Source organism: Coloeus monedula (genome assembly GCF_965178545.1).
Source record: "Coloeus monedula genome assembly, chromosome: 22".
Taxonomy (NCBI): domain Eukaryota; kingdom Metazoa; phylum Chordata; class Aves; order Passeriformes; family Corvidae; genus Coloeus; species Coloeus monedula.
The window spans coordinates 1,856,291-1,879,701 of NC_138802.1; the positions used below are offsets into that span (position 1 = coordinate 1,856,291).

Genomic DNA, 23,411 nt, shown 5'->3' on the forward strand with positions numbered 1-23,411 from the left:
GGAAGCCATTCCCTGGGTCCTGTCCCTCCATGCCTTGTCCCCACTCCCTCTCCAGCTCTGCTGGAGCCCCTTTAGGCCCTGGAAGGGACTCTGAGCTCTCTCTGGATCCTTCTCTTCTCCAGGTGAACATTCCCAGCTCTCCCAGCCTGGCTCCAGCCCTTGGAGCATCTCCGTGGCTTCCTCTGGACTCGTTTCAGCAGCTCCACATCCTTGTTGTGCTGGAGGCCCCAGAGCTGGACATAGATATCCATCCCCAAGAAACCTTTTTTTTTTGTCCTTGAGAGCTGCATTCCTACCCTAACCCCTGCATGTTTTGGCATTCCCATCTGCCTCGGGGGACAGCTGGCACCTAACTGATGCTCTGGGAATTGAAACTGAGGAAAAGCCAGCAGTGAGTGATCACTCTGAGATAACAACCACAGTTACCGGGCCTGAGGAAGGCAGGGAAAGCAAGGAGCCTCCCCCTCTTGTGGCCCCTACTTGATGTGGTTTCTTAGCTCAAATCAATATTATTATTGGGTTTGTTGTTTTGTTTTTCTGGTTTTTAAAATCCACCGTGTTACAGGCAGCACAGCTGGAGAGCTGAGGAGCATCCGAGGTGAATCACAGGTTTCCAGAGGGGTTTGATGTACGCACAACATCCCAGAACCCATCAGCACATCCCCAGCTCCCGTGAGCACATCCCAGAGCACATCCCAGACCTCCAGCAGCCCGTCCCGGTCCCCAGCAGCCCGTCCCGGTGCCTCCGTGCCCCCCCGTGCCGGCGGCGGCGGAAGCGGCGGTGCCGGCCGGGGGAAGGGGCGGTGCTGCCCGGCCGCTCCGTGCCGGGGTCGGTGCCGGGATCCCGACCAGCGATGGTCGGTGCCCCTGCCCGGTACCTGGTGTTCTTTCAGTACTTTGGCACCAGGTACAGGTACGTGCCCCGCTGGCCCCGAGCCACGTGCGGGAGCGGGGCAGCGCCCGGGGCGGCCCCGGAGAGCTGCGGAGGGGTGGGAGAGAGCGGCGGTGGGGAGAGCTGGGGTTGGGGATAGAGTTTGGGAGAGCAGAGTTTGGGATGGCAGAATTTAGGGAGTGCAGAGTTTGGGAAGGAATGGATGAGACCAGAGTTTGGGGAGAGCAGAGTTTGGGATGACAGAATTTGGAGAGGGCAGAGTTTGGGAGGGCAGAGTTTGGGGGAAAATGGATGAGAACAGTGTTTGAGGAGAGCAGAGTTTGGGAGGACAGAATTTGGAGAGACCAGAGTTTGGGAGGGCAGAGTTTGGGATGGCAGAATTTAGGGAGTGCAGAGTTTGGGAAGGAATGGATGAGAACAGTGTTTGAGGAGAGAGAGTTTGGGATGGCAGAATTTAGGGAGAGCAGAGTTTGGGTAGGGCGGAGTTTGGGGGAAAATGGATGAGAGCGGTGTTTGAGGAGAGAGAGTTTGGGATGGCAGAATTTAGGGAGAGCAGAGTATGGGTAGGGCAGAGTTTGGGGAGGAAGGGATGAGAGCGGAGTTTGGGATGGCAGAATTTAGAGAGCAGAGCTTGGGGGGAGCAGGGTTTGGGGAGGAATGGATGAGAACAGTGTCCAGGTGAGGGATGGATCCCTTGCTGAGCAGGTGAGAGCAGGCAGGGAGCTGGACTCTGCTTCCTGCTGCCCACAGAAGTGTGAGGGCAGGAGATGCATAAAATCAGCAAGGATAAAAGACAGGAAAGGACAGAGAAGAAGGGAGATTTCCCTCAGGCTGGGGGCAGGAGGACAGAGCACTGTTTGCTGTGATGGAGGTGGTTTGTGGTGCCCCAGAGATGCAGGGGAAGCGATCTGTGGGCTGTGCTCCCTGAGGCTGGATTTCTCCAGGCCTCACAAACATCCCACGGGCAGATTTGTGCCTCTTCCCATTTCCAGGTGTGGGGGAGGACTCGTGCAGCCCCAGCTGATGGAATTGTGCCCATCTTGAGGATGTCATAGCACAGCCCCAGCCTGTGCCAAGCCCCCCAGTTCTTGCACTGGGTCACTGTGGGGTCTGACCTAAATTACTCTGAGTAGTTTGGGTTTAGCCCCAGGACATTTCTCAGCCCTTCAGCAGCTTGTGGGACTGCAGTGGCTTCTGTGGCAGAGCAGGAAGCTCATCACAAACTGTCCTTGTGGCCTTTTAGTCCATTTATGACATTCACAAGTCCTGGCCTGCAACTGGCAACCAGCTGCTGGCCCTCAAATAGTTTTATCTCAAACTAATTTAATTTGTCTGCCTTATTCTCCTGTCAGCCTCTGTCTCAAGGGCCGGTCCAGAGAGGAACATTTGAAGGATAATTTTTATTTCCAACCTCCCTTCTTGAAAATAGCCACTGCATCAGCTTTCCTGCCTGTTCCTCAGTGCTTGGTCCCTGCAAGTTCTGTGGGATGATCCAGGTTTTCCCATAGCAAACAGTGCCCTAGGAAGTCCTGGATGTGTTGGTGGGCTCTGTGTCAAGTCCCCTGAATGCTGATACACATCAATAAATCGTGTTTGTTTTGCTCTGCAGTGGGGTTATGGAGACCAAGAGTGATCAGGCCCTGGTTGGAGTCCAGAATTATTTGGAGGTAGGTCCTTGCTAATCCAATTGTCATGAAAATGAAGCTTTTAGGGTCACATTGTTCAGCTGCAGAAATTATAAGGGGTCAATATTACTTTGAGATACCCAAATAAAACTGGCAGAGTGTTAAACACTGTAAAGTTCAAAACAAAATACTTTAAATGGGATCATCATACAGATTCTGACCCTAAAAAGATGTGAACCCTTCAATGAGACTTAATTGAGCCCAGAACTGACTCTGAGAGCCCTGCTCGGGTGCTGGCCCACCTGAGCTTTGTTAAGACTTGTGACTTTACCTCCCTTGTCCTTAAAACTGCCGCAGTTGTGCTTCGTGTCCAATTCCTTTATGGATTTAACAACTGGAGGCTGTCTGCTCCCAGGAGAGGATCTCCCTGACAGAGGTTTCCAGAACAAAGCACAGCAGGATGTCCATTGTTTCAGGCTGCTTCCATTTTTTTTGGAGTTCTAATACACCGGGGGGGGGAAAAAGTTATGATCCTGTTATCCCTGCACTGCTCCCAGGGATTCCCTAGGACCTGGGGATGGGTGTGAGGACCCCAGTGCTGTTTGGGCTGGCAGTGAGTATAAAAAACCCCCTGTTACACCCAGGAGCAGAAAATGGGTCACTTGTGTAGGGTGAGTGCTCAGCACACCTGAGCATCGTAATCCAATTGGGAATTTAAATTGTTGATTAATTACAAGCTGCTGTGGGGCTGCTGCTGAATCTGGTGCAGGGCAGGAATCAAAAGGAAGCTGGATTATTTCTCTTCTCTTGGAAGTATTGTGGAGTTCAAAATGAAACTTGTGCCTGTTTGGAAGATGAGAGGTTGTCAAAGAGCTGATTTCTGCAGGTCAAACCACACCTGGGCATTAATTTTGTCTCTCAGTCCTCATTTGTGGTCATTCTGTCTGACCCCAGTCACCAATTGCAGCACTTTGGGACACCCTGCTCTGCATTAGCTGCAACCCTGCTGGTGTGAAGGACAGAGCAGCCTTGGTGTCCCACCCATGTGACATGGCCAGGACATCCCCCTGCTCCGTGAGGCTGAGAATTCCTGGTGCTCTTGCTCAGAAGGAAAGTGTGAGGAATTATGGCTTAAATCAGAGTTCTCAGGGTGTATTTATGTGGCTTCCTGCCTGAGAATGTTGTAGAGAAAGTGCCTAAATATTGTGCAGACCCTGAAAGAAGAGCCCAAAAGGATTTTTTATCCCATTTATCTCATCCTCTGAGCCATGCAGGGCCTCAGGCTCTGGACTTGGGGTGAGCCCAGCAGTTGTTCTGCATTATCCCAGTGATGTCTGAACAGGCAGATGGGGTGGGTGGGTGATGAGAGGAGAAAAGAAGAAGAGAAAAAGACAAACATGAGCTTATTTGGTGTTGTCTTTTCACAGCATCAGCACTTTGCAGGCCAGCTCGGTGCTTTCATGTGGTGGTATTGATGCTGGGCACTGCTGTGTCTATTGGAACCACATGGGAAGCCTTAAAGCAGCTTTAATAGAAAACTTCTGGGGCCTGCAGGAATTTCTCTTCCTTCCTCCTTTTCTCTGCAGCCTTGAACTTCACTGCTTTCCCCAAAGCTAGGAAGGCAACTGAAGGGAAGGGCAAAATTAAAGCTGTAATGAGATCCTCATTGTGTTCTGAGGATGTTCAGCCATTTGTTTGCAGTTCCAAATAACCTGGGAGGTGCAGATTCTGCGTTTCAGCAGCTGCCTCGTGGAAATTGGAATGGGCTGGTTGGTTTGTGAGTGGTTGTGCTGGGGGAAAATCGCTGGGCTGGGGCTGAACAGATCTCTTTGTAACCCTGGGTCACTGTCAAGCTTTTGAAGTCCTTGGTGCTGCTCTGTGACAGAGCTCTGGGACTGTCCAGAGGAAATGGAGCCTTGTTTTAATTCAGAGATACTTGTAGGAGCTTTTTGTGTCTCTTTGAGGGGGGTGAGCTTTGCTGGCAACACTTTATTTCTTGGGGACAAGTCTTGGAGCACTTGGAAGCCCAACTTGGGCTTGTTGAGCCCAAAGCAAATTCCAGGCCTTGTTTCCCCACATGGGGAGGTTGGAGCCCTGGGATTTGGCTCCTTCCAGTTATTCATGGAAACTTTTAACATCCAGGACTTCAGGCTCTGTCTCAGTTCTTACAAATGTCTCTGTTGTAAAGGAAGATTTCACCTTTTGTTGAGGGAAGTGACTGTTGCCTGTGGTAAAAATCACCTGCTGGGATCTACAGAGTTCCCTTCCTTCTCAGGCCTGCCTGGAACCATCTCCCATTTCCCATTTTGCTGGGGAATGCTGCCCAAACTCATCTTCCCCTCACAAAACCCTGTTTGGCCAGCAGCCTTGTGCTAAGGGCAGATATTGTTCCTCATGAAAGGAAGAGGGAGTAGGAGAGGAGAGAAAGGAGAAACAGCAGCTCCTTACTATGCAAGGCAGCTCTGGTACAACCTCCTTCCCCCCATCCTTAAAAAAAAGAGCAAGGAATTCAAACAGACAAAGGGAACTGTCATCTTCAGCCTCTGTTTTGATAATAATTTCAGTGACGTCGGAGATCGCTTTGGAAACCTCTTCTAACAAAATCCACATTCTCAGTGTATCCTTCCTGGCTTTCACTTCAGTTTTATCTATCCAACTGAAAATGAGCTGGGTTTTTAATTAGTTTCAGCTGACATAGCACCCAGTGAGTCAGGGAGGCTGTGATGACTTGCAACCAGGAGCTTGCATGTTGTTAATTATTAGAACACTGTAATTAATAAATTGTGCAGCTCCCTGGCAGGGAAATGCACTCCCTGTATCTGAAGCCATTCCAAAGGGTGAAACCATGACCAATCCAGCTGCTGGGAAAGAGAAATTAACTTTTCCAAAACATTCCCAATGCCTGTAGAGGTCAAAATCTTGAGGATTTTTTTTTTGTTTGTTTAATTTAGACTTCAGGAGGAGAAATGGATGAACTTTTGCTCCTCTGCCATGGGTGGTGTTCATCAGCAGGCCTGTTCTTCTTCCTGCCCCTCTAGCATGAGAGGAAAACTGAGCTGTGAGCAATAATATCCATCTGGAATGTGGATCCATATCATCTTGGCAGCCAGCAGTGGAAATTCCAGCATAATTCAAACTATGGAAGCGCTCAGTGAACAAAACCTGTTAGGGGACAGAGCAGCTAAATGCAATTAATGCTTTCCCCTGCATCCCTGGCGTGTCTGAGGGATAAACTCGCACCCTGGGATGTTGCTGTGTGGAAAAATTTGGGATAAATGCAAGTGTGGCTCAGTGAGAGGCCTCCAGCAGGTGCCAAAGCCAAGATTTCAGTGTTTCTAGCACCTGCTAAAGAGGAAGATATTTACATGTCCTGTGGCTTGAAGGAGGGAGCAGAGAGCTGTGAGCTCTGAGCACACACAGCTCCTTTATCCCTTTATCTTCTTCATTTCTTTTTAGCTGGCTAAAGTGCTCAACTGCTGCTTCAGTTCCCCCCTGGGAACCCACAGATGATCCCAAACAGGATGGGGATCTGGATTAACAGCACTGAAGCCTTTGGAGTTCCTCAGATGAAAGCCCTGCCTGTTTTAGGGGCTTGTTTTTACTGCAAGGGCAGGAAAAACTGGTCCCTATCCAAGCAATTCCTGCATGTAAATAAATCATGCACCTTTTTTGAAATTCAGGGTGGGGGATATTAAGAGATTAAAGTGCACAGGAAGAGACCTTGAGCTGCTCAAAGGACTTTGGATGCACAGATAGAAGACATTTGCATAGGTGAAGGGGTCATTTCTTAGCTGCCTGCAAAGAGAAGTTCAGCAGTTCAGAAATTCTCTTTCGGGAGATTCTATCCCCTCCTGACGAAATGAAATTAAAAATTAAACTTGAAGCTGGAGGCAGCAGTTGGTAGAACATTTTCAGTGTATTTTTGTGTATCAGTGCATTTCCACAAAGCTTTCAGGTTCACAGACTGGGATTTGGTGTTGATGGTGGTCACATTCCTCCTTTGGATGCTCAGAAAGGTGGGAAAAAGCTGCTGGAGAAGGGCAGCTGTGAAAATCCCATTTGTGGAAGGTGTCACCCAATCCTGCACCTTTGTGGATTTGCTGGCTGAGCTGAGCAGGGGAAATAACCAGATCTATTTGGGATTCTGCTCCTCTTTTCCTCTCCAGTCTGGTTTCCAGTGGAGAAATCCAGTGTTCTGATTATTCAGCTTGGTTCCTGATTATCCAGATGGAGATGGGATGCACTGTGGGATCCAAGCCTGTAGCCAAAAAAATGAGGATGTTTTCCATGTTATCTCCTGTTCTCTCTCTTAACTCTTGTTTCCACTGGCTGGTTTTTGTCTGGTGGGGAAGGAGGGGGAGAAGAGGGTGGAGAGAGGGAGGGAGGAGCCTGTGAAACCCGAACATCTTTGGAGCAACTTTGCTCTTAAAAATCAACTTCTGCTCTCAGACAAATTGCTGAGGCACAGGCCAAGGTCTGCTGCAGGAAACTTTCATTTCTGTCTGCTCCTCTCTTCATTTATCACTGCTTGAGGGTGATAAATAAAGATTTCTCCCTGTTAATTGTGACCACATGTGAGCTCCAAATGGAAAGATTAGGAAGGGGAAAAGCAGTTCAGTTCTGTTTCCCAGGCCTCCCCCTGCAGCTTGGTTACATTTTTCTCTGCCTCCCTGTGCATTTTCATGGAACATTTCTGAGAGCTCGGAATCCTGACTGCTCCAACAGGAGTCTGGAAGGTATTTGTGAGTCAGCAATTTGAATTTTATTGGCTCTTGTAGCCAATTAAAATCCAATGAAAACCACTGGGTTTGGTGCTCGGGAGTGGGGATGGGAAGGAGAAGGAAATTTCGAGTCATTCTTCTGGTTTTCTGCCTTCTTTTGTGGTTTTTCACTCTTTCAGATGTTTCACTTATTCCCTGGAGTGATTTTCACTGGATTTTCTGTCTGAGAGCCTGGGATTTGGGTTGAAATGGGCTGAAATGGGTGATTCTCTGTCTTCTCCCCCCCTCACCCAACGACACAAAGCAGAGGGTAAAGAGATGAATATTTTTAACTTTATTTTGTGCTCTTAAGGAAGCTCACATGATACAAAGCAGAGGATAGAGAGATGAGTAGTTTTGACTTTATTTTGTACACCCAAGAAAGCTCTTGTGGCATTTTGGATGTTGTGTGTGTGGTGATTTCAGAGTACAAGCTGAGAAACCACTGATTTTCGGAGAAATCCCCCAAACAGGCTCCTCTCCATCACCTCTTTTCAGCCCACAACAACTCCAAACTCATCTGGGAGCCACAAAGAGGTGTGGTCAGCCAGGAGGAGGATGTTTTTCCTGAAGTTTTGCTGAATTCCCCCTTCTTTTGGGTTCCAGAAGGCAGCACAGAACCTGAGGCCCAGCGTTCCCATCAAGTTCCACATCTCCAGCCGGACGGACTCCGGCGTCCACGCGCTGGCCAACGCCGCCCACCTGGACATCCAGAGGGCTCCAGGGAAGGCAGCTTTCAGTGGGAAGCAACTTGTCCAGGGGCTGAACTATCACCTCAAGCCTGAGCCCATCTGGTGAGTCGGTGGAGAGGCAAAAATCCTTTATTTTGGATTTTTTGGGGGAAGGAGGAGGTGCAACAATGAGCTCCCACCTTCACCTGTGGGATGTATTTTTTTTCCCTGTTTTCTGTTGGGAAATCACTCTCTTGGACTTGTGTGTTTCTGCTGCTGGCCTGGTGCTTTAAAATCAACTTTGTGCCACCAGTGTTGCTGTGGGATCAGCTGCTGGCACCCCTAAAAAAGAGGAGTTGTGGCAGTTCAGTGTCACCACGCAAGGGTTGGATCCCCTGGGCTGCCACGAGTGTGACAGCTCTCAGTTATTGCTCCTTGGGGAATTGATTCTGCATCAGACCCAGGAAATGATGGTGAAAGCAGCAGTTTCTGCCAGGAGTGTGCCTTGGTCACAGAAATAATCACCCCACCCTGTGAAGGTTTCAAAAGATGGGTGGAATTTCACCTTCTTTGCTTTTCTTCCCGAGGTCTCTGTCAGGTGTAACTTTGTGTGTCCTTCTCCATAGGTGCATTTTTATGGTTCAAGTGTAGATTGAGTGAAAAACTTGGGATTTTTGGGTTAAAAGCCGAATCTGGGCTGTTGTGAGAAGAGCAGCATGACTGGGAAATCCACTCCCTGCTTTATTTCCTAATCTGTCCTTTGTTAAACAAGGCCTGGTGCAAACGCTGACAGAGCAAGGCCTGGGGTTTGGAGCCTGACATCAGCCTTGCATCTCCTCTTGGCTTTCCCAGGGAAGATTCCAGTTCTCCAGAGCTTGGGGAACCCCAAATCCAGCTCTAAACGTGCAGGGGCTCCAATAGTTTGGGGTCTGAGGGAGGGAGGGGTGGATGAAGGTGTTGCTCATTCCCAGGAATGAGGAAACCCCTGCCTGCAGGTGCTGTGGTGCTGTGTCCCTGGCACAGCTTGCTCCAGACCTTCTCCTGAGCCCATAAGAATCAGGGATGGGCTGCAGGGATCAGCTGCTGGGCCATTCCTGGGTGATGCAAGGAGCAGGATCAGGAGCAGGGACTCTGCTGTGTCATGTCCAGAGGGCACAGTGGCTCCAGGGCACAAATTCCTGGTGGCCAGGAGTGTGGTGAGGCACTGCTGGCCTGGCATTTGCTGCTCTGGGAGGGATGTTGTGACTGGGATCCCACTCAAGGAATTGTTTGGTGCCTGCAGCTCTCCTGGCCTCGGGATGGGGTTTCCCAGTGTTTTCCTGCAGCGTTTCTGGAGCTGTGTGTCAGTGGTGCTTTGCATTTATTTAAATGCAGTTTGATCCCTGGGATCTGCAGTGCAGCAGCAGCTGCAGCAGCTGCATTCCCTCACCTCCAGGCAAGCACCAGGGGAGCCAGCAGAGGCTGAGGGGGAAGAGGAAGTGAAATCCCTGGAATGTGAGCTCAGGAAGGCGCTGGGAGAGCCTCATATCTGCAGGCACAAAGTTCCTGTTCGTTATCTTGTTTTATCTGACCTCTTTCCCTGATGTTTGCAGTTCCTTTGGCAGTCCCCTGATGGTTCTGAGGACATCATGAGGCCACCGTGGCTTTTCCATTTGATCCTGGCAATCTCCTGGCTGTCCATGTTAGCTCTGGTGTTGCTGGAGGACCCTCCTGGGCTGTTCTGGGTGCGTGAGCTCAGTTTAAGGGCAGGGAGAGGTGGCTCTTACACTGCTGGAGCTTGATCTAGAGCGTGGCTGCTGTAGGAAATGCAGCAATGCCAGCCCCCAGAGAGCCATCAGGGAATTTTCTCTGCTCCTTCGCCACCTTCTTTGCAAAAATTTGCAGAGTTGGTCAAGTCTTAAAGCAAAGTGGGTGCCTGAAAGAAAATCAAGCTCTGATTTCCCTGCTTTTCCAACACAGCCCACAGGCAGGCCCTGCATCCCAAACCTGAGGTGGGATATGAGCGTGATAACAGAGGATTGATGCTTTGGCACTTCCAAATCCAGTTTCTCTTCAAGCAGCAGCTCAGTTCCTCTGCAGTGAGAGGCCACAGAGCAAATCTCCCTCTCTCAAGCTGTGAGTTCCTGTCCCTTGACAGCTTTCACCTTCCCTGACATGGGTGGAAAGACTCCAAAGCAGCTGCTGTGGGGTAGGGCTGGAGGCAATTTTTTCCACAATTAAAAAAAAAAAAAATCTTGAAATAGAATTTGTGCAGGGTTTTTTGGTTGTTCATTTTGCTCAGACTGAAAACCAGGTCAGGTCCTGGAAGTCCAAACCCCTTTCAGGATGTTGTAGCAGTCCCAGGGGGCATGGAGTTGGGTCAGAGTTCTGATTTCCTTCCTTGAAACAGTTTGGGAGCTGATTTTGCAGGCAGAAGGTGCCACTGCTGTGAGCAGTTTGTTCTGTGTCACCAACCCCTGAATCTCAGGCCATCTTCCCTGAATTTAGGCCTGGAATTAAGTTGTGTTGTCAAGTTTTAATGGCAAAAGTTGTCATGGAGAGCTAAAAGTGCTGATGGGTGGAGAGACAGGTCCATAATCACAGCCAGGTTTGTGATACCTGCACTGACCAGTCCAAGAACAACCAGATTTGCTGCTGGAGGAAGCTCTGAGCCAGGGAGCATCTCCAGAATGAGCCAGGAGTGGAATCTCAGGTGGGGAAAGTTCTGTTTCACTCTGAGGTCTGGCAGGTACCTTTGAGGAGGTGATACCTTCTGATAGGATGCAGCCCTGCTCAGTTAGTCTGAGTTTATAAGTCCAGCTTTTCCTTCTCCCCAAGGCTGAACCTTCCCAAAATTGCTTCATCATCTTCCCATTAGGCAGAGGTGACAGGCCTGAGCCTGCACGTCCTCATCCCTCCCTCTGGAAAAATCCCTGTGCCAGGAGCAGGAATTCTCTGCTCATGCTGAAGAGAAAACTCAGAACTTTGATGTGGTTGCAAGCAGGGGCTGAAGGAGAGAGGGATCTTTGTGGGAACACATTGTTGTGGATGGAGCTTGGAAGGGAAACAGGATTCCAGGCTGGCTGAGTGTGCCATGAGCCACAAATCCCTCTCTGTGGCCTGATGGTCTCTCCTACCACTGCTGTGTCTCTTAAAATTGCAAAACACATCTGAAAGGATCCTGTCCCCCAAGAATCAGGGAGTATTTGAGAGCTGGAGTCATTTTAGGAGGACTTTGCTGTCCTTGAAGGAGGACTGGCAGTGTAGGAGTCTCACACCTCCTGTTTCTGGTTTTGTAACCACACAATAAAAGTTGTCTGAGTGACAAGGAGAGCTGGGATTCCTCCCACCTCCTGCAAGCTGGGTTTTCGATTCTGTTTTCAGTGGAGAGGGCAGGATGATCTTTGTCTCATAAAATCCATTTCTAGTTAAATGTCTTGGAGGTTTTTTCCCCTTGACCTCTGAAATTCAGGCTCTGTTGGAAAGGTAAAAAATGCCACAGGTCTTTATTTCCCATCACTCACCCATTTTTTAAAAATGGGATCTCAGCAAGGCCTGAAATGCAGCTGCTGGAATAAATTTTGGACAAACATTCCTGGCTAAAAGGAACAATTGCAACAGGAATTATGTGAGCAGAAATAGGCTCCTCTGAAAGACTCTTCCTAAAAGGATGGTTATTTAATAAAAACCACCCAAGTGTTAACAGAAGAAGCTCGAGACAGATCGTGTGCTTGTGGAGGCATGCAGACAGAGGGAAATAAATGTAATAATTTTATTATTGTGTTTAGAGGAGGCTGGAGGTCCTGGCTTCAAACCCCACTGCAGGCCTGGAGGATGGAGTTTGCATTTCTCCTGATGGTTTACAGCAGCAGAGCCATTCCTGGGCTTGTTATTGCAAATCTTTGTGGCTCAGCTTTAATTTCTCCCTCTGTGGTCTGAGCCAGGGGAGGGCTGTGAGCCAGAGGCCCTTGAGCTGGCAAAAATCCCCAGAGCACCAACCTTTTTTAAAGTAAATAAAGACATTTGTGGTCCCAAATCTATCCTGTTTTTTTGGCTGCCCTGGCTCCCTTCTCCTCACTGAATTCCAAAGGCAGGAAGGCAAAACAGCAGGAGAAAAACTCCCTTCTAAGGAGAGGTCTCCTCTGAAGCAGCACCTGCAGGGGTTGTGGCTCAGTGCAGGGACTCCCTGCTGGCTTTTTCCTGCAGGATGGGGAGCACCAGAACTTTGGGATGAGGGAGAGCCACATCCAGTGCGTGACAACACTTTGGGAGAGGTGCAGGAACTCGGGGAAGCTCTGTTTCCTTCCTTGACAGGGAGAATTTTGTCTGACAGCCTCTGTGCCCTCCTTGCCGCCTCCCAGGCTGTGTGTGGTGGCAATTTTTGGGCTGGGGAAACAGGGCACTTCTTCCCTGTTAGCTGTAGAAGAAAACAGAGAAGTTCAGCTGCTTGGGAGACTCCTCCTTGCCTTGCCTGGGGTCAGTGGGAGATGGGTATGTGCAGGGGAAGAGCTTTTGGGACTGTCCCTGTGGAATGAGAGGGTTCCCACGGAGCGTTCTGCTGGATTCACTCACACCCCACCTTGCTGATGCTGGGATTCACGTGGATTTTCCTGGCTGCACAAAGTCCTGGAGGTCCTGAGGGGAGGTGGGAGGGAAGTGACCACCTTTGAACCATCTCCATGTGCTGCAGGAGCTGCCTTTGGGGGTGAACAGAGGGGGGCTGTTCTTGGGGGGTCCTTCCCTCTCAATTTGGGATCTGCAAAAGCAGAGGGGGAAGTGTCCCAAGGTGCTGGGTCATCCTCAGGAGAGATGTTTCCTCAGGCACTGTGGTGACAGGACACAGGGAATGGCTTCCCACTGACAGAGAGTGGCTTTAGATGGGATACTGGGAAGGAATTCTTCCTTGGGAGGGTGGGAAGGCCCTGGAATGGATTTCCCAGGGAGGCTGTGGTTGCCCCATCCCTGAAAGTGTCCAAGGTTGGGTTGGAGCACCCTGGGACAGTGGAAGGTGTCCCTGCCCATGGCAGGGGGTGGCACTGGATGATCTTTAATGTCCTTCCACCCCAAAATTCCACAATTCTGTGATATTCCATCAATCCTAGGCGTGGTTTCACATTCCAGTTCCCATCTGTGTGGCGACAACGGGAAAGTTTTTGGATTCGAGTGTGGCACCTGTGTCCCTCTCACCCTGTCCCCTCTGTCCCACAGCATCCTCAGTGCCCAGAGAGTGCCCAGCACCTTCCACGCCCGTTTCTGTGCCCTCTCCAGGACCTACATCTACCGGCTGCTGCTGGGCTGTGCCCACTATTCCCAAATCCCCGTGTTCGAGCGGGATCTGTGCTGGGCTCCTGCAGGAGGGTGAGTCAGTCTCCCTGGGGAGAGACCTCAGCAACTCTCTGGAAGGAAAATCAGGGAATTGGGGGGTGGGGGAGGGAGAAAAGGGGGATCAGGGGGGATTTTGTGGCTCTGCACAACTCCCTGACAGGAGGGAACAGCCCCAGGTGGGGCTCTGGGACAGGGAACAGGGCCAGGATGAGAGGGAACGGCCTCAGTTGCTCCAGGAGAGGTTTAAATTGGAGATCAGGAGGAATTTCTCCATGGAAAGGGTTGTTAAACGTGGGAATTGCTGCCCTGGAGGTGTCCCAGGAACACTCAGAGCTCTGGGCTGGGGACAGGGTGAGGATCAGGCACAGCTTGAGCTCTGATCCTGGAGGGATTTTCCAACCTCAGGGATTCCATGGCAGGCTTGGCTTTTGTGGGGGACGGGGAGGGGATAATTCCCACTTGTAAGACCTCGTTCCCTGTTCATGTTGACAGGATTTCAAGGAGAAAATTCCTGGAGTTCCATTCCCTCAGAGCTGCCACTTCCAGCTCTTTCCCACTGTTTCACCTGTGCTGAGCACACCTGGCTCTGCTGAAATCTCCAGGGGGGAGCCCAGCAGGGATTTTTGCCTCCCTGCCCATGGGAGGGATGAGCATTTTCCTTAGGTTTCCTTAGTTTGCCCATCCTGCTGTGCTGCAGAGATGAAATCAGAGTTTCAGGTGTGACTCCACACCTAAAATTGGGGGGAAAAAGCAGGCTCAGAGTTCTTTTATCATTCATTTCCCCCAAAATCTCCTCTGCCATGCCCTGAGGGATTTGTGTGTTTGAAAAAGAGCCAGTGGCTGTGACAACCCTACAAAAACAAACCAGGGTATCTGAATATTCACTTCTCTTCTTGGAGTAACCACCCAGACACAACAGATCAAGGAAGGGAAGCAAAACAAACCCAGTGCTATTAAAAAAAAAGTCAGATTTTAGGGCTTGATAAACAGAAGGTGAGGGGAAAAAAAAAAAAAAGCAAACAAACCCCAGAAATGAATTTGTTATTGTCCTTTTAGTTTATGTTGTAGTGAGATAAATTCAAGGAACCTGGGGTTTTGTAGGCGTTATAAAAAGTTGTGGTCAGTCCATCACCACTATTGGGATAACAATTGTGGGGCATGGAAAAAATCATTTCAGCTGTCTGAGGAGTGAAGATGACAAGGCCTGACTTTAAACTGCTGACTTTCTTCTCTGTGGGCTGTGGAAGGGAAAAATAAATATGAACTGGCAGAATGTGAATAAACATGAAATGTGCACAACATGCCTTAATCTGAGGCTTTAGGAAGCAGCATTTAATGGAGTCCAGACACTGTAAAATTCACATTAAACTCCTGTAGATGTCTGGATTTCCAGTTAGGAACTATCAGTGTGGATTCTGGAATTCAGGGTATTTTTTTCCTGAGCAATTCAGGTTGTTTTTCCTGGAAAAAATGGAATGATGCTGGAAAATCTCATCTTGGTTTTTTCGTTTTGTTTGGGTTTCCTTGTGTGTGTTGGGTTTTTGGTTTTTTTTTAAATTTTTTTTGGGTTGGTTTTTTTGAGGGGTTGGGGTGGATTTTGGGGTTTTTCTGTTGCTGCTGTTTGGTTGGTTTTGGGGTTTTTTTGAGTTTTTGTTGGTTGGTTGGTTTGGTTTTTTTGTTTTGGTTTTATGTATGTTTTTTGGGGATTTTTTGGGGTTTTTTTTGTTTTCTTCAGAAACATTTTGATTTCTGGTCAAACCTAAAAAACCTAAGCCAGGGCTCAGGTGTACCTGCTGAGGCTTCTCTTAGGAGGAGAAATTTGCAAAAATACACTAAAAAAAAAAGCAAATCCATCAGTAAATCTGCCTAAATTCCTTTGCTGAAGTGTACTTTGAGCAGAGCTAAATATTTCAAATGAAGAAATCTGCAGGACATCAGAAATTCTGAGTTTTACCCTTGGCCCTTCCTTCTGCATCTGCACCAGTTTCATCTCTCACTCATCCCATTCCTTCTCCTTCCTGATTCCACCTTTTTGCCTGCTGCAAATCCAAAGGTTGGGGAAGCACCACAAGGTTTGATATTTTGATTTTTATTCTTACCTGGCAGCATCTTTTTGAGTTTATCAGCTGCAGACACTGCAGAGCATTTCGGTTCTCATGCTGCAGCCAGGATTTGGGGCAGAGTGACTGGAGCAGGGCTGTTGTGGGAAGCACAGCAGGATAAAAGTTTGGGAAGAGCTTTGGGTCTTGAATTCCTGCAGACATCAGGTCATTTTGGCCTCTGTGTTTGTGGTTTGGGCCATTCCGAGCTGGAAAATGCATTTCAATCTGGAATTTGTGGGCTGGGGTTTAAGCCTGGCTTAATTCCTTGGGCTTTGAGCCTGGCTTAATTATTGGGGTTTGAGCCCTTCCCAACCTCCTGGTCCCACCTGTTGTGTTTGATTCCAGCCCCTTGGACATCTCTGCAATGAGGGAGGCAGCAAAATTCCTGCTGGGAACCCATGACTTCAGCACCTTCCGCTCGCTCAGCTCCGAGACCCCTTTCCAGTGCCCTGTCAGGACCTTGCTCCAGCTGGAAATCCAACCTGCTCCTGGATTCCTGTCCCACCACAACAGGTGAGAGCCCAACACTCAGCTTTAGCCTGCAAAGCTGCTTCCTGAGGGTTTTTTGGTTTTGGGAAATGATTTCCTGCTTGCCCCGTGCTGAGGGTTCCGCTGAGGGACGGCTTGGACAGGACCTTTCTCCCGCTCTCCTCGCCACTATCCTGAGGGAAAAAGATTGGTTTGGTTTTTTTGGTTTGGTTTTTTGTGTGTTTTTTGGGGATTTGGGGGGGGGCAGGGAAGCTGCTCCAGCTGTTTGGACATGGAAAAGCCGGATGTGACAAGCTTGAGTGTGGAATTTGGCAGGGAGCAGTTCCTGTGAGGTGTTTTTGTAGCGTTTACACTCATTTTGGTGGCTAAAAACCACCTCTGCCAAGGGATTGGGGTTTGGTTTTTTTTCCTCCTCTGCCTAAAAGTTGGGAATAGAGGGAAAAACACCCAGCCAAGGCCTGGGTCAGTGCTGCAGGTCCCACCCAGTTCACACCAGTAACTCCCACTGCCTTCCCAGGGGATGTTGGTGAAGGGAAATCCAATATTCCTCAGTCGTTACATAAACAAAAGAGAGTTGAGGATCAGGTTCTTTCAGGGCCAGGTCTTGCAAGGATTGAAATTAAGTGGCTGAATTAAGCAGAAACTGGAGTTTTTTCCCAGAAAGATCATGGATATTTATCACCTGAACATGATTTTTGCTTTCCTGCTGCCTTCTCTCTCTCTGTTGTGTCTCAGCTTGAAAGCAAACCTGTCTCGAACTGCATTTTTGTGCTTTTTAATTGGGGAAAACCCCCTTTTTTGGGGGAGTTTTCCCAAGGATCCTCTATTAAATTTGGACATTTGTGAGATGGAACAGCAAGAGCCATGCTCCAAAACCTCAAACCTCAAAAGTGGTTTGCAAACACCACTCCTTTCCCCAGTTTTGCCGTTTTTCAGCTCAAAACTGAACAGAATTTGGAAAAACACAGAGATCTGTGTGCCCTGAGTTCTCCTGGTCTTTCAGTTCCTCCCAGCTCCTTCCATCTTTTCCAATTCCTGCTTTTCCTGCTCGTGTTGGTGCCAAAGCACAGCAGTGATTTAGGTCATTTTAGTAATCCATGGGCAGGTGGAAATGTTTCCCTGTTTCTTGGAGCTAAAAACCACCATTCCCATGGGAAAAGGGTGACACAGGGGGCAGGGAAATTCCTCATCCACAGGATTTTTTTTGTCCTTCAGAAAGTGGCAGAGCCCTGAGCTCCCCTGGAAATCACCTTGTGGAGATGCCCTGGGAGCCCCTTTGGACCTTCAAATCCAGCCCAGTTGGCTCCTCTGAGATTTAAAACACATTTTAATTCCTCAATTTTAATGGAAAATAGGGGAAATTACCATTCTTTGCATAACTTGCTGCACAAACCCATCCCACACGAGGCCAGGAACAGCTCAGAGAGAGGAAGCAACCCTAAAAAAAAATGGGAATAAACCCACCGAGCTCCTTCCTGCTGGGATATTTTTGGTTTTGGTGACACATGAAGCCAAACCTGTGGTTTATAATGAGTCATTTTTATAATATATTGATATAAGTTCACGTAATGAATGTTTAGGCTGAAGGGGATGGCATTTAACTCTCTTAGAATACTTTAGTAATAACCACAATCCTGAGTTTTCTGATTTAAAGGGGAAAAAATTGTAGGGTTTGGGGCTTTGTGTCAGATTTAAATGTTGTGAGGGCTCTTTTGTTCCTTTGTTTATTCAGGGTTTGGGGTTTTTTTTTAATTCCAGTGTCCTGGTTCCTTTTAATCTGTACAAATTTCCCATTTGCAGTGATGGGGCTGAGGGTTTATTTGCCCATTTTCCAAATAAAACCAGCAAAAATCCCTCAAATACTTTGATTTTTATCAAATACTTTGATTTTTTTTTCACTGCAGGAGGAGAATGATCTGTTCCTAAAGGGTTGGGGACAGTGGGAAAAGCTCATAAATAGAATTTTAGACTTTTTTTTCATTTTCAGCCTAATCTAAGGAGGTTTATTTTCTGTCCCAGAGGAGGAATCACAGAAGGACAAACCACAGTTTTGTCACATAAAGCAGCTTTTCTTCCCAGCTCTTCCCTTCCTTTCTGAATTGACCACTGTGAAATGTGAAAACCATTCCTCCCATCCACCCCAGTTGCTGAGCAACGCTGGAAGTGGAGTGGAGTGTCCCAAAAATGCTTTGGAATGCTCAGGATGTGCCCACTCTGTCACCTGGCTTGGGGCAGGACATCTTTTATTCCCTGCAAGGTGCTGGGTTCTGCTGCCAGCTGGGAAAAAACCACAGCTGGGATTTTTTTAATCCACGAGATTAACAGGAAAAATGAAATTTCCCACTTGAAAGAAAGGGGTTTGTTCTCTTTGAAAGCCTCCAGAATATTTTTCCTAAGGATTTTGACTATTTTTGTGGAGCTTAGTAGATTTTAAGGCAACAGGGGCAGGAAAATCTGGGATAAAGGAGGTGGAGAGAGGGGGAATTTGGCCCTTTTTGGGAAAAAAATGTCTTTTTATCCCAACACCAGCTCTGAGTTGAGCCTTGGCTGTGGTGTGTGGGGCATTTGATGGGATGGAAGTGGTGAAAACTCCTCATGGCCTGGCACAAAGTGGGATCTGGGGGCAGGAGCTGCCAACATTCACACCAGGGATGGCCAAAATCAGGGATTTATCTGTAAATCTGGCAAAAAACCAGCTCCCTACACTGATTTTTCAGTGTCTCTCTCATTGTTCCCTTTATTAAAGTGAATTCTAAGTAGGATGGAATTTTGGGATGCAGGCACTGCTCATTCCTGGCCTGTTTGGACCTCTCTGATGTGTGATCCTTCGATTTGTTTGGGGTTTTTTAATATATTTTATGTGAATATCAGATTTTTTTTCACCTGTAGGAAGGAATTGTGTCCCAGAAAAGGAGCTCTCAGGTGTCCCAGGTGCTGGTTCAGCTTAATTGGGGCAGTGCAGGTTAATTACTCACATTCACCTGTGACTTGTGGGTAAAAGAACCACTTGAAATTTGATTTAAATGCCTTTTTTTTGGGCTTTTTTTTTAGGGGACTGGAGTTCTGGGAGGTGAAATTCAAGAGCAGATCCTTCCTTTACCGACAGGTACTGCCTGGAGCTGCTGCAAGACCCAAATTTTGGTGCTGCCACTCTAAAGTTTGATTATTTTAGCAATGTTCCAGCTGTGTGACACCCACAGGGAGCTGGTATTAGCAGGATGAGGATCTGGGCTCTTCATTTGATCCATTAAAACCAAAACCTCCTAGATTTGTGTCTAAAACCCTCACAAAACGGTGTGGGAGGATGAAAGAAGTTTTGTTTTCCACAATCTCTGTCCCTTGCAGGGGTAAAACTTCTTTTTAGTGTTCTTGCTCTGCTCAGTGGCTCTGGGCCCAGGAAAAGCTGCCTGGAATTTCACTTCCTGGCTTTTTTTTGGGAAGGGCTGATCGAGCTGTGCTGCACAAACTGCAGGAATTCTCCCCTCTGCCACAAAACTCTCCCCTGGATTCTCTTGGGAAGAATTCCTGGGGGGGTTTGCTGTGCCCTCAGCTCTTCCCAAACTGAGGAATCATTCCCAGCTCTCCTGGCCTTGGAGCAGGGAAAGGGGTTTGGGGTTTTTTTGGAGGAGAAGGAGGTGTTTTGTGGGAACAGCAAGCAGCTATTTTTTAATTCTGTTTTAATTCTGTTTTGATGTTTTGACAACCCAAATTTGTGGGTTTTTATCCCGTGCCAAGCAAGGCTCTGGCAGGGGAGCAAGGGGAGGACAGCAAATCTGAGGAGGGATGGATGGGCAGGGATTTGGTGACAAGAAAATATTGCTGGGAACCATTTAGAGCATGAAAAGGGCAAAATTAGAAGGGAGATGTTAATTAGTGACACCGCAGAGGGAGCAGGTACCCCCAATCCTCACCTCAGGTGCCTCACAAGGGACACTGGGGTGGGAATGGGATTTGAACACCTCAACCTCATCCATCCCAAAGGGGAGACCACACAGGGGAACCCCTGATCTCACCTCAGCCTGGGGGTTTTTATTGGACAAAAAGGTGAAACCACCCCAAAAGCTGAGCCATGGGTATTTTTTGCTGAAGTGGGGAGGCACCAAGCCTGTGGATATTTGGGATGAGTGCCATGACTCTGCTTTTTCCTGGCTAATTCCCAGTGTGGAGGCATTGAAGCTGAAGTCGTGGCATGCAATGACCTCTAGTGAGGGTGGATAAAATAACAGAGGAGGAGGATTTGAGCTGCTCTGGGCACTCCAAGATCCCAGAATTTTGTAACACCTTGGCTTGTTGGATCTTTTAAAAGTGATTAACACAAGCAGGTTGCTCAGTGGGCTTTGGTTTATTCTTTTTTAAATGTTAAAGGGTCACAAACTCAGCCCAGGGATTCATTCCAGCACTGCAGTGAGGATTTTGGAGAGTCTGGAAAGGTCATGAATGGAATGAATGTTTGTTTAGTCCAGATGAGGGATGGATGTGGTCACCACACAGGGAGAGCTGGGGCTGGAGAATTGGAGGGGGAGAATTGAAAATGAGTTGGAGGGGGAGAATTGGAGGGGAAGAATTGGAGGGGAAGAATTGAAAATGAATTGGGGGGGGAGAATTGGGGATGGAGAATTGAAAATGAATTGGGGATGGAGAATTGGAGGGGGAGAATTGGGGATGGAGAATTGAAAATGAATTGGGGATGGGGAATTGGGGATGGAGAATTGGAGGGGGAGAATTAGAAATGGAGAATTGAAAATGAATTGGGGATGGGGAATTGGAGGGGGAGAATTGAAAATGAATTGGGGATGGAGAATTGGAGGAGAGAATTGAAAATGAATTGGGGATGGAGAATTGGAGGGGGAGAATTGGAGGGGGGGAATTGGGGATGGGGAATTGGAGGGGGAGAATTGGAGGGGGGGAATTGGGGATGGAGAATTGGGGATGGAGAATTGAAAATGAATTGGGGATGGGGAATTGGAGGGGGAGAATTGGAGGGGGGGAATTGGGGATGGAGAATTGGGGATGGAGAATTGAAAATGAATTGGGGATGGAGAATTGGAGGGGGAGAATTGAAAATGAATTGGGGATGGAGAATTGGAGGGGAAGAATTGAAAATGAATTGGGGTGGAGAACTGGAGGAGGAGAATTAGAATTGGAGAATTAGAGACAAAGACCCACATTTGGGGTGCAGGTGGCACTGGCAGTCCCAAGTGCTGGCCCTCAGCAGCTCCTGAGGATCCAGGAGGGGTTTTTTGAGGCAGGAAGATGCTGAGCAGTGAGAGGTGTTTGTGCAGGAGGTGGGCACCGAGTGTGAGAGCTCTGCCCACCCAGCAGGCCTGGAATTGCTGCGTGTGGAGGGCGGGAGGGGAAGCTGGGACAGCACAGGGGTGTGAAATGGTGAAATCCCAGATTGCTGGTGGGCTGCCCTTCTTGGGGGATTATTTTTTTCCCCTCTTTTTTGGCTTTCTGAGAGAAAAGACAAACAAAGCTGAGCTCCCACACAGTCCCCAGCTGAAATCAGCACCGCTGCTGTGTGAGGAGCCTGCAGGGAGCACAGGAGCTGCCTCAGTGCTGCTGTTCCTGAAACAAAACCCACCCTGAGCTCAGCTCCTTCCCACAGGTGAGACAGAACTTGCTCCAAGGCAGTTCATTGCAGCTGGAGGTGATTTACAGACCTTGTGACTGTCTTCAGCTGTAGAGAGGGAATAATTAAAGGAAATGGGGTCATTTTGCTGTTTATTTTCCCTTTCCACCAGCTCTGGTCAGTAGAAGATGCCACTGCACGTTGCAGGCAGGCTGAGAATGTCACCCCAGCCCTGCAATCCCTGCTGGAAGGGGAAAACCAGCTTTTCTTGCAGATTTTGGGGTGTCTGGGGGTGGCTAAGGGGCTAAAATGCTCCCTGGATGAGGTGTTGGATGCCAAAGGCACACCAGGAGCAGCCAGGACTGTGATGGGCGAGTCCAGGCTGTGACTGGGGCACTTCAGACCTAAAACAAGGGTCAAGGCTGATTCTTTTCTGATTCAAAACAGCATTTCCTTCTCAATATTCCAAGGGCAGCTCCCAGACTGTGTCCTGTGGTTTCCCCAGGTCCGGAGGATGGTCGGGGCTCTGGTTGCTGTGGGCCAGGGGAAGTTGTCCCCTCAGGACATCCAGGAGCTGCTGGAGGTGAAGGATGCCCGGGCTTTCCCCCCTCATGCCATGGCCCCACCCTCGGGGCTCTTCCTGAAATCCGTGGAGTACAGCCAGGCAGGTGGGTGGAAGCAGGGAATGGCTTTTCTGGGAATCAGATCCGAGGGAGCAGCGACGCCCCTGAGCTGTGCTGGCACCCACAGAGAGCTGGGAGGGACCCTAAAAATCATCCAGTAAAGATCACAGCAAAGGTGAGGGTTTGGAGAGGTGTTTGCAGCAGCTGATGTGGAAAAACAGGGAATTTCCCCCTCTCACTTGCAGGTTAATGAGAGGGAATTTTCTTGTTAATGACTTTGAATGATGCTTCAAATTCTTGTCCTGTCCCAGGGCATGCCTAGAACCCAAATCTTCTGTGGGATCTGCAGCTCCAGTTCTGTTCCCTCACTTCTCCCATGGAATTTAGGAGGCTGCAGGGCAGAGCAGAGCATCCTTTTGTTTATATGAATGTAAAAATTCTCTTCCTTTAACAGCAGCAACCAGTCCTGGCCAGGTTGGACAGGACTTAGAGCAACTTGGGAGAGTGGAAGTGTCCCTGCCCATAGCAGGGCTGGAATGAGATGGGATTTAAGGTCCCTCCTAACCCAGACCTTTCCATGATGAACCATTTGAGTTTTTTAGCCTAAAAAAGCAGGGCAGATTTGCAGAAATAACAAATGGAAGTTGGACATCCCTGATAGGGACAGCAGGAGCTCAAACTGCAAGGATTGAGCTGCCTGTGGATCATCCAGAGCCCAGGAAATGGGGATACAAAGCACTTTTCACCACCCTCAGAGCTTCCCCAGGCTCAGCAGGCATCCAGGTGGGATGGAGGAAGCCAGAAGAGAAAGGGAAGGAACAAAGAGCAGTGCAGGGAGCTGGAATTCAGCTCTGAGCTCGGCCCACAAAGGCAGCTGCTGGTTTTGTCCCTCTCCTCGCCAGGGGGAAGTGAAGCAGATCTCGAGTGCTTTTGGGTGGTTTCAGAGCCATCTCTTCCCCTAAATCAATGTTTTCTTTTTCCTCTCCCCTCAGATCTGGCTGCTCCGAGTGCCCCAGCAGAAGAGGAGCTCTGTGGGCTGAGCTGAAAGGACTCTTGTGGCTGTGGGGTGGAGGTTGGCCAAGTGATCTCAATAAAAACCATTGACTGTGGCTGCAGGAGCTGCCTGGCCTTTGTCGCTGCCAGGGGAGAAGGAAGAACAATTTTGTGCTGCTCTCTTCTGGCTTCTCTCTGAGGTTCTGCTGCCTGCCTCAGGAGGAGGAAGGAATGGGGCTGGGTATTTTTCATATTTTGGGGTGTTTTTTCCTGCTGTGGGGTGTGTGGGAGGAAGGCAGGCTGAGAGAGAGGAGAAAATGCAGCATTTCCTCTCCTTCCTTTGTGAGCTGCTTTTGTTTGATGAAGGATTTGCAGAAACA

General features: G+C 48.8%; 1 protein-coding gene across 1 annotated transcript; it reads left to right on the forward strand.

The window, feature by feature from the left end:
• Positions 1-816: 816 nt before the first annotated feature.
• Positions 817-23,147, forward strand: PUSL1 (pseudouridine synthase like 1). Its single transcript, XM_082295678.1, has 8 exons — positions 817-913; positions 2,502-2,559; positions 7,884-8,071; positions 13,136-13,285; positions 15,700-15,867; positions 18,895-18,949; positions 21,921-22,083; positions 23,031-23,147. Exons 1-8 carry the CDS (start codon positions 855-857, stop codon positions 23,081-23,083), a joined length of 894 nt encoding a protein of 297 aa, XP_082151804.1. The 5' UTR covers positions 817-854; the 3' UTR covers positions 23,084-23,147.
• The last annotated feature ends 264 nt before the right edge of the window (positions 23,148-23,411 follow it).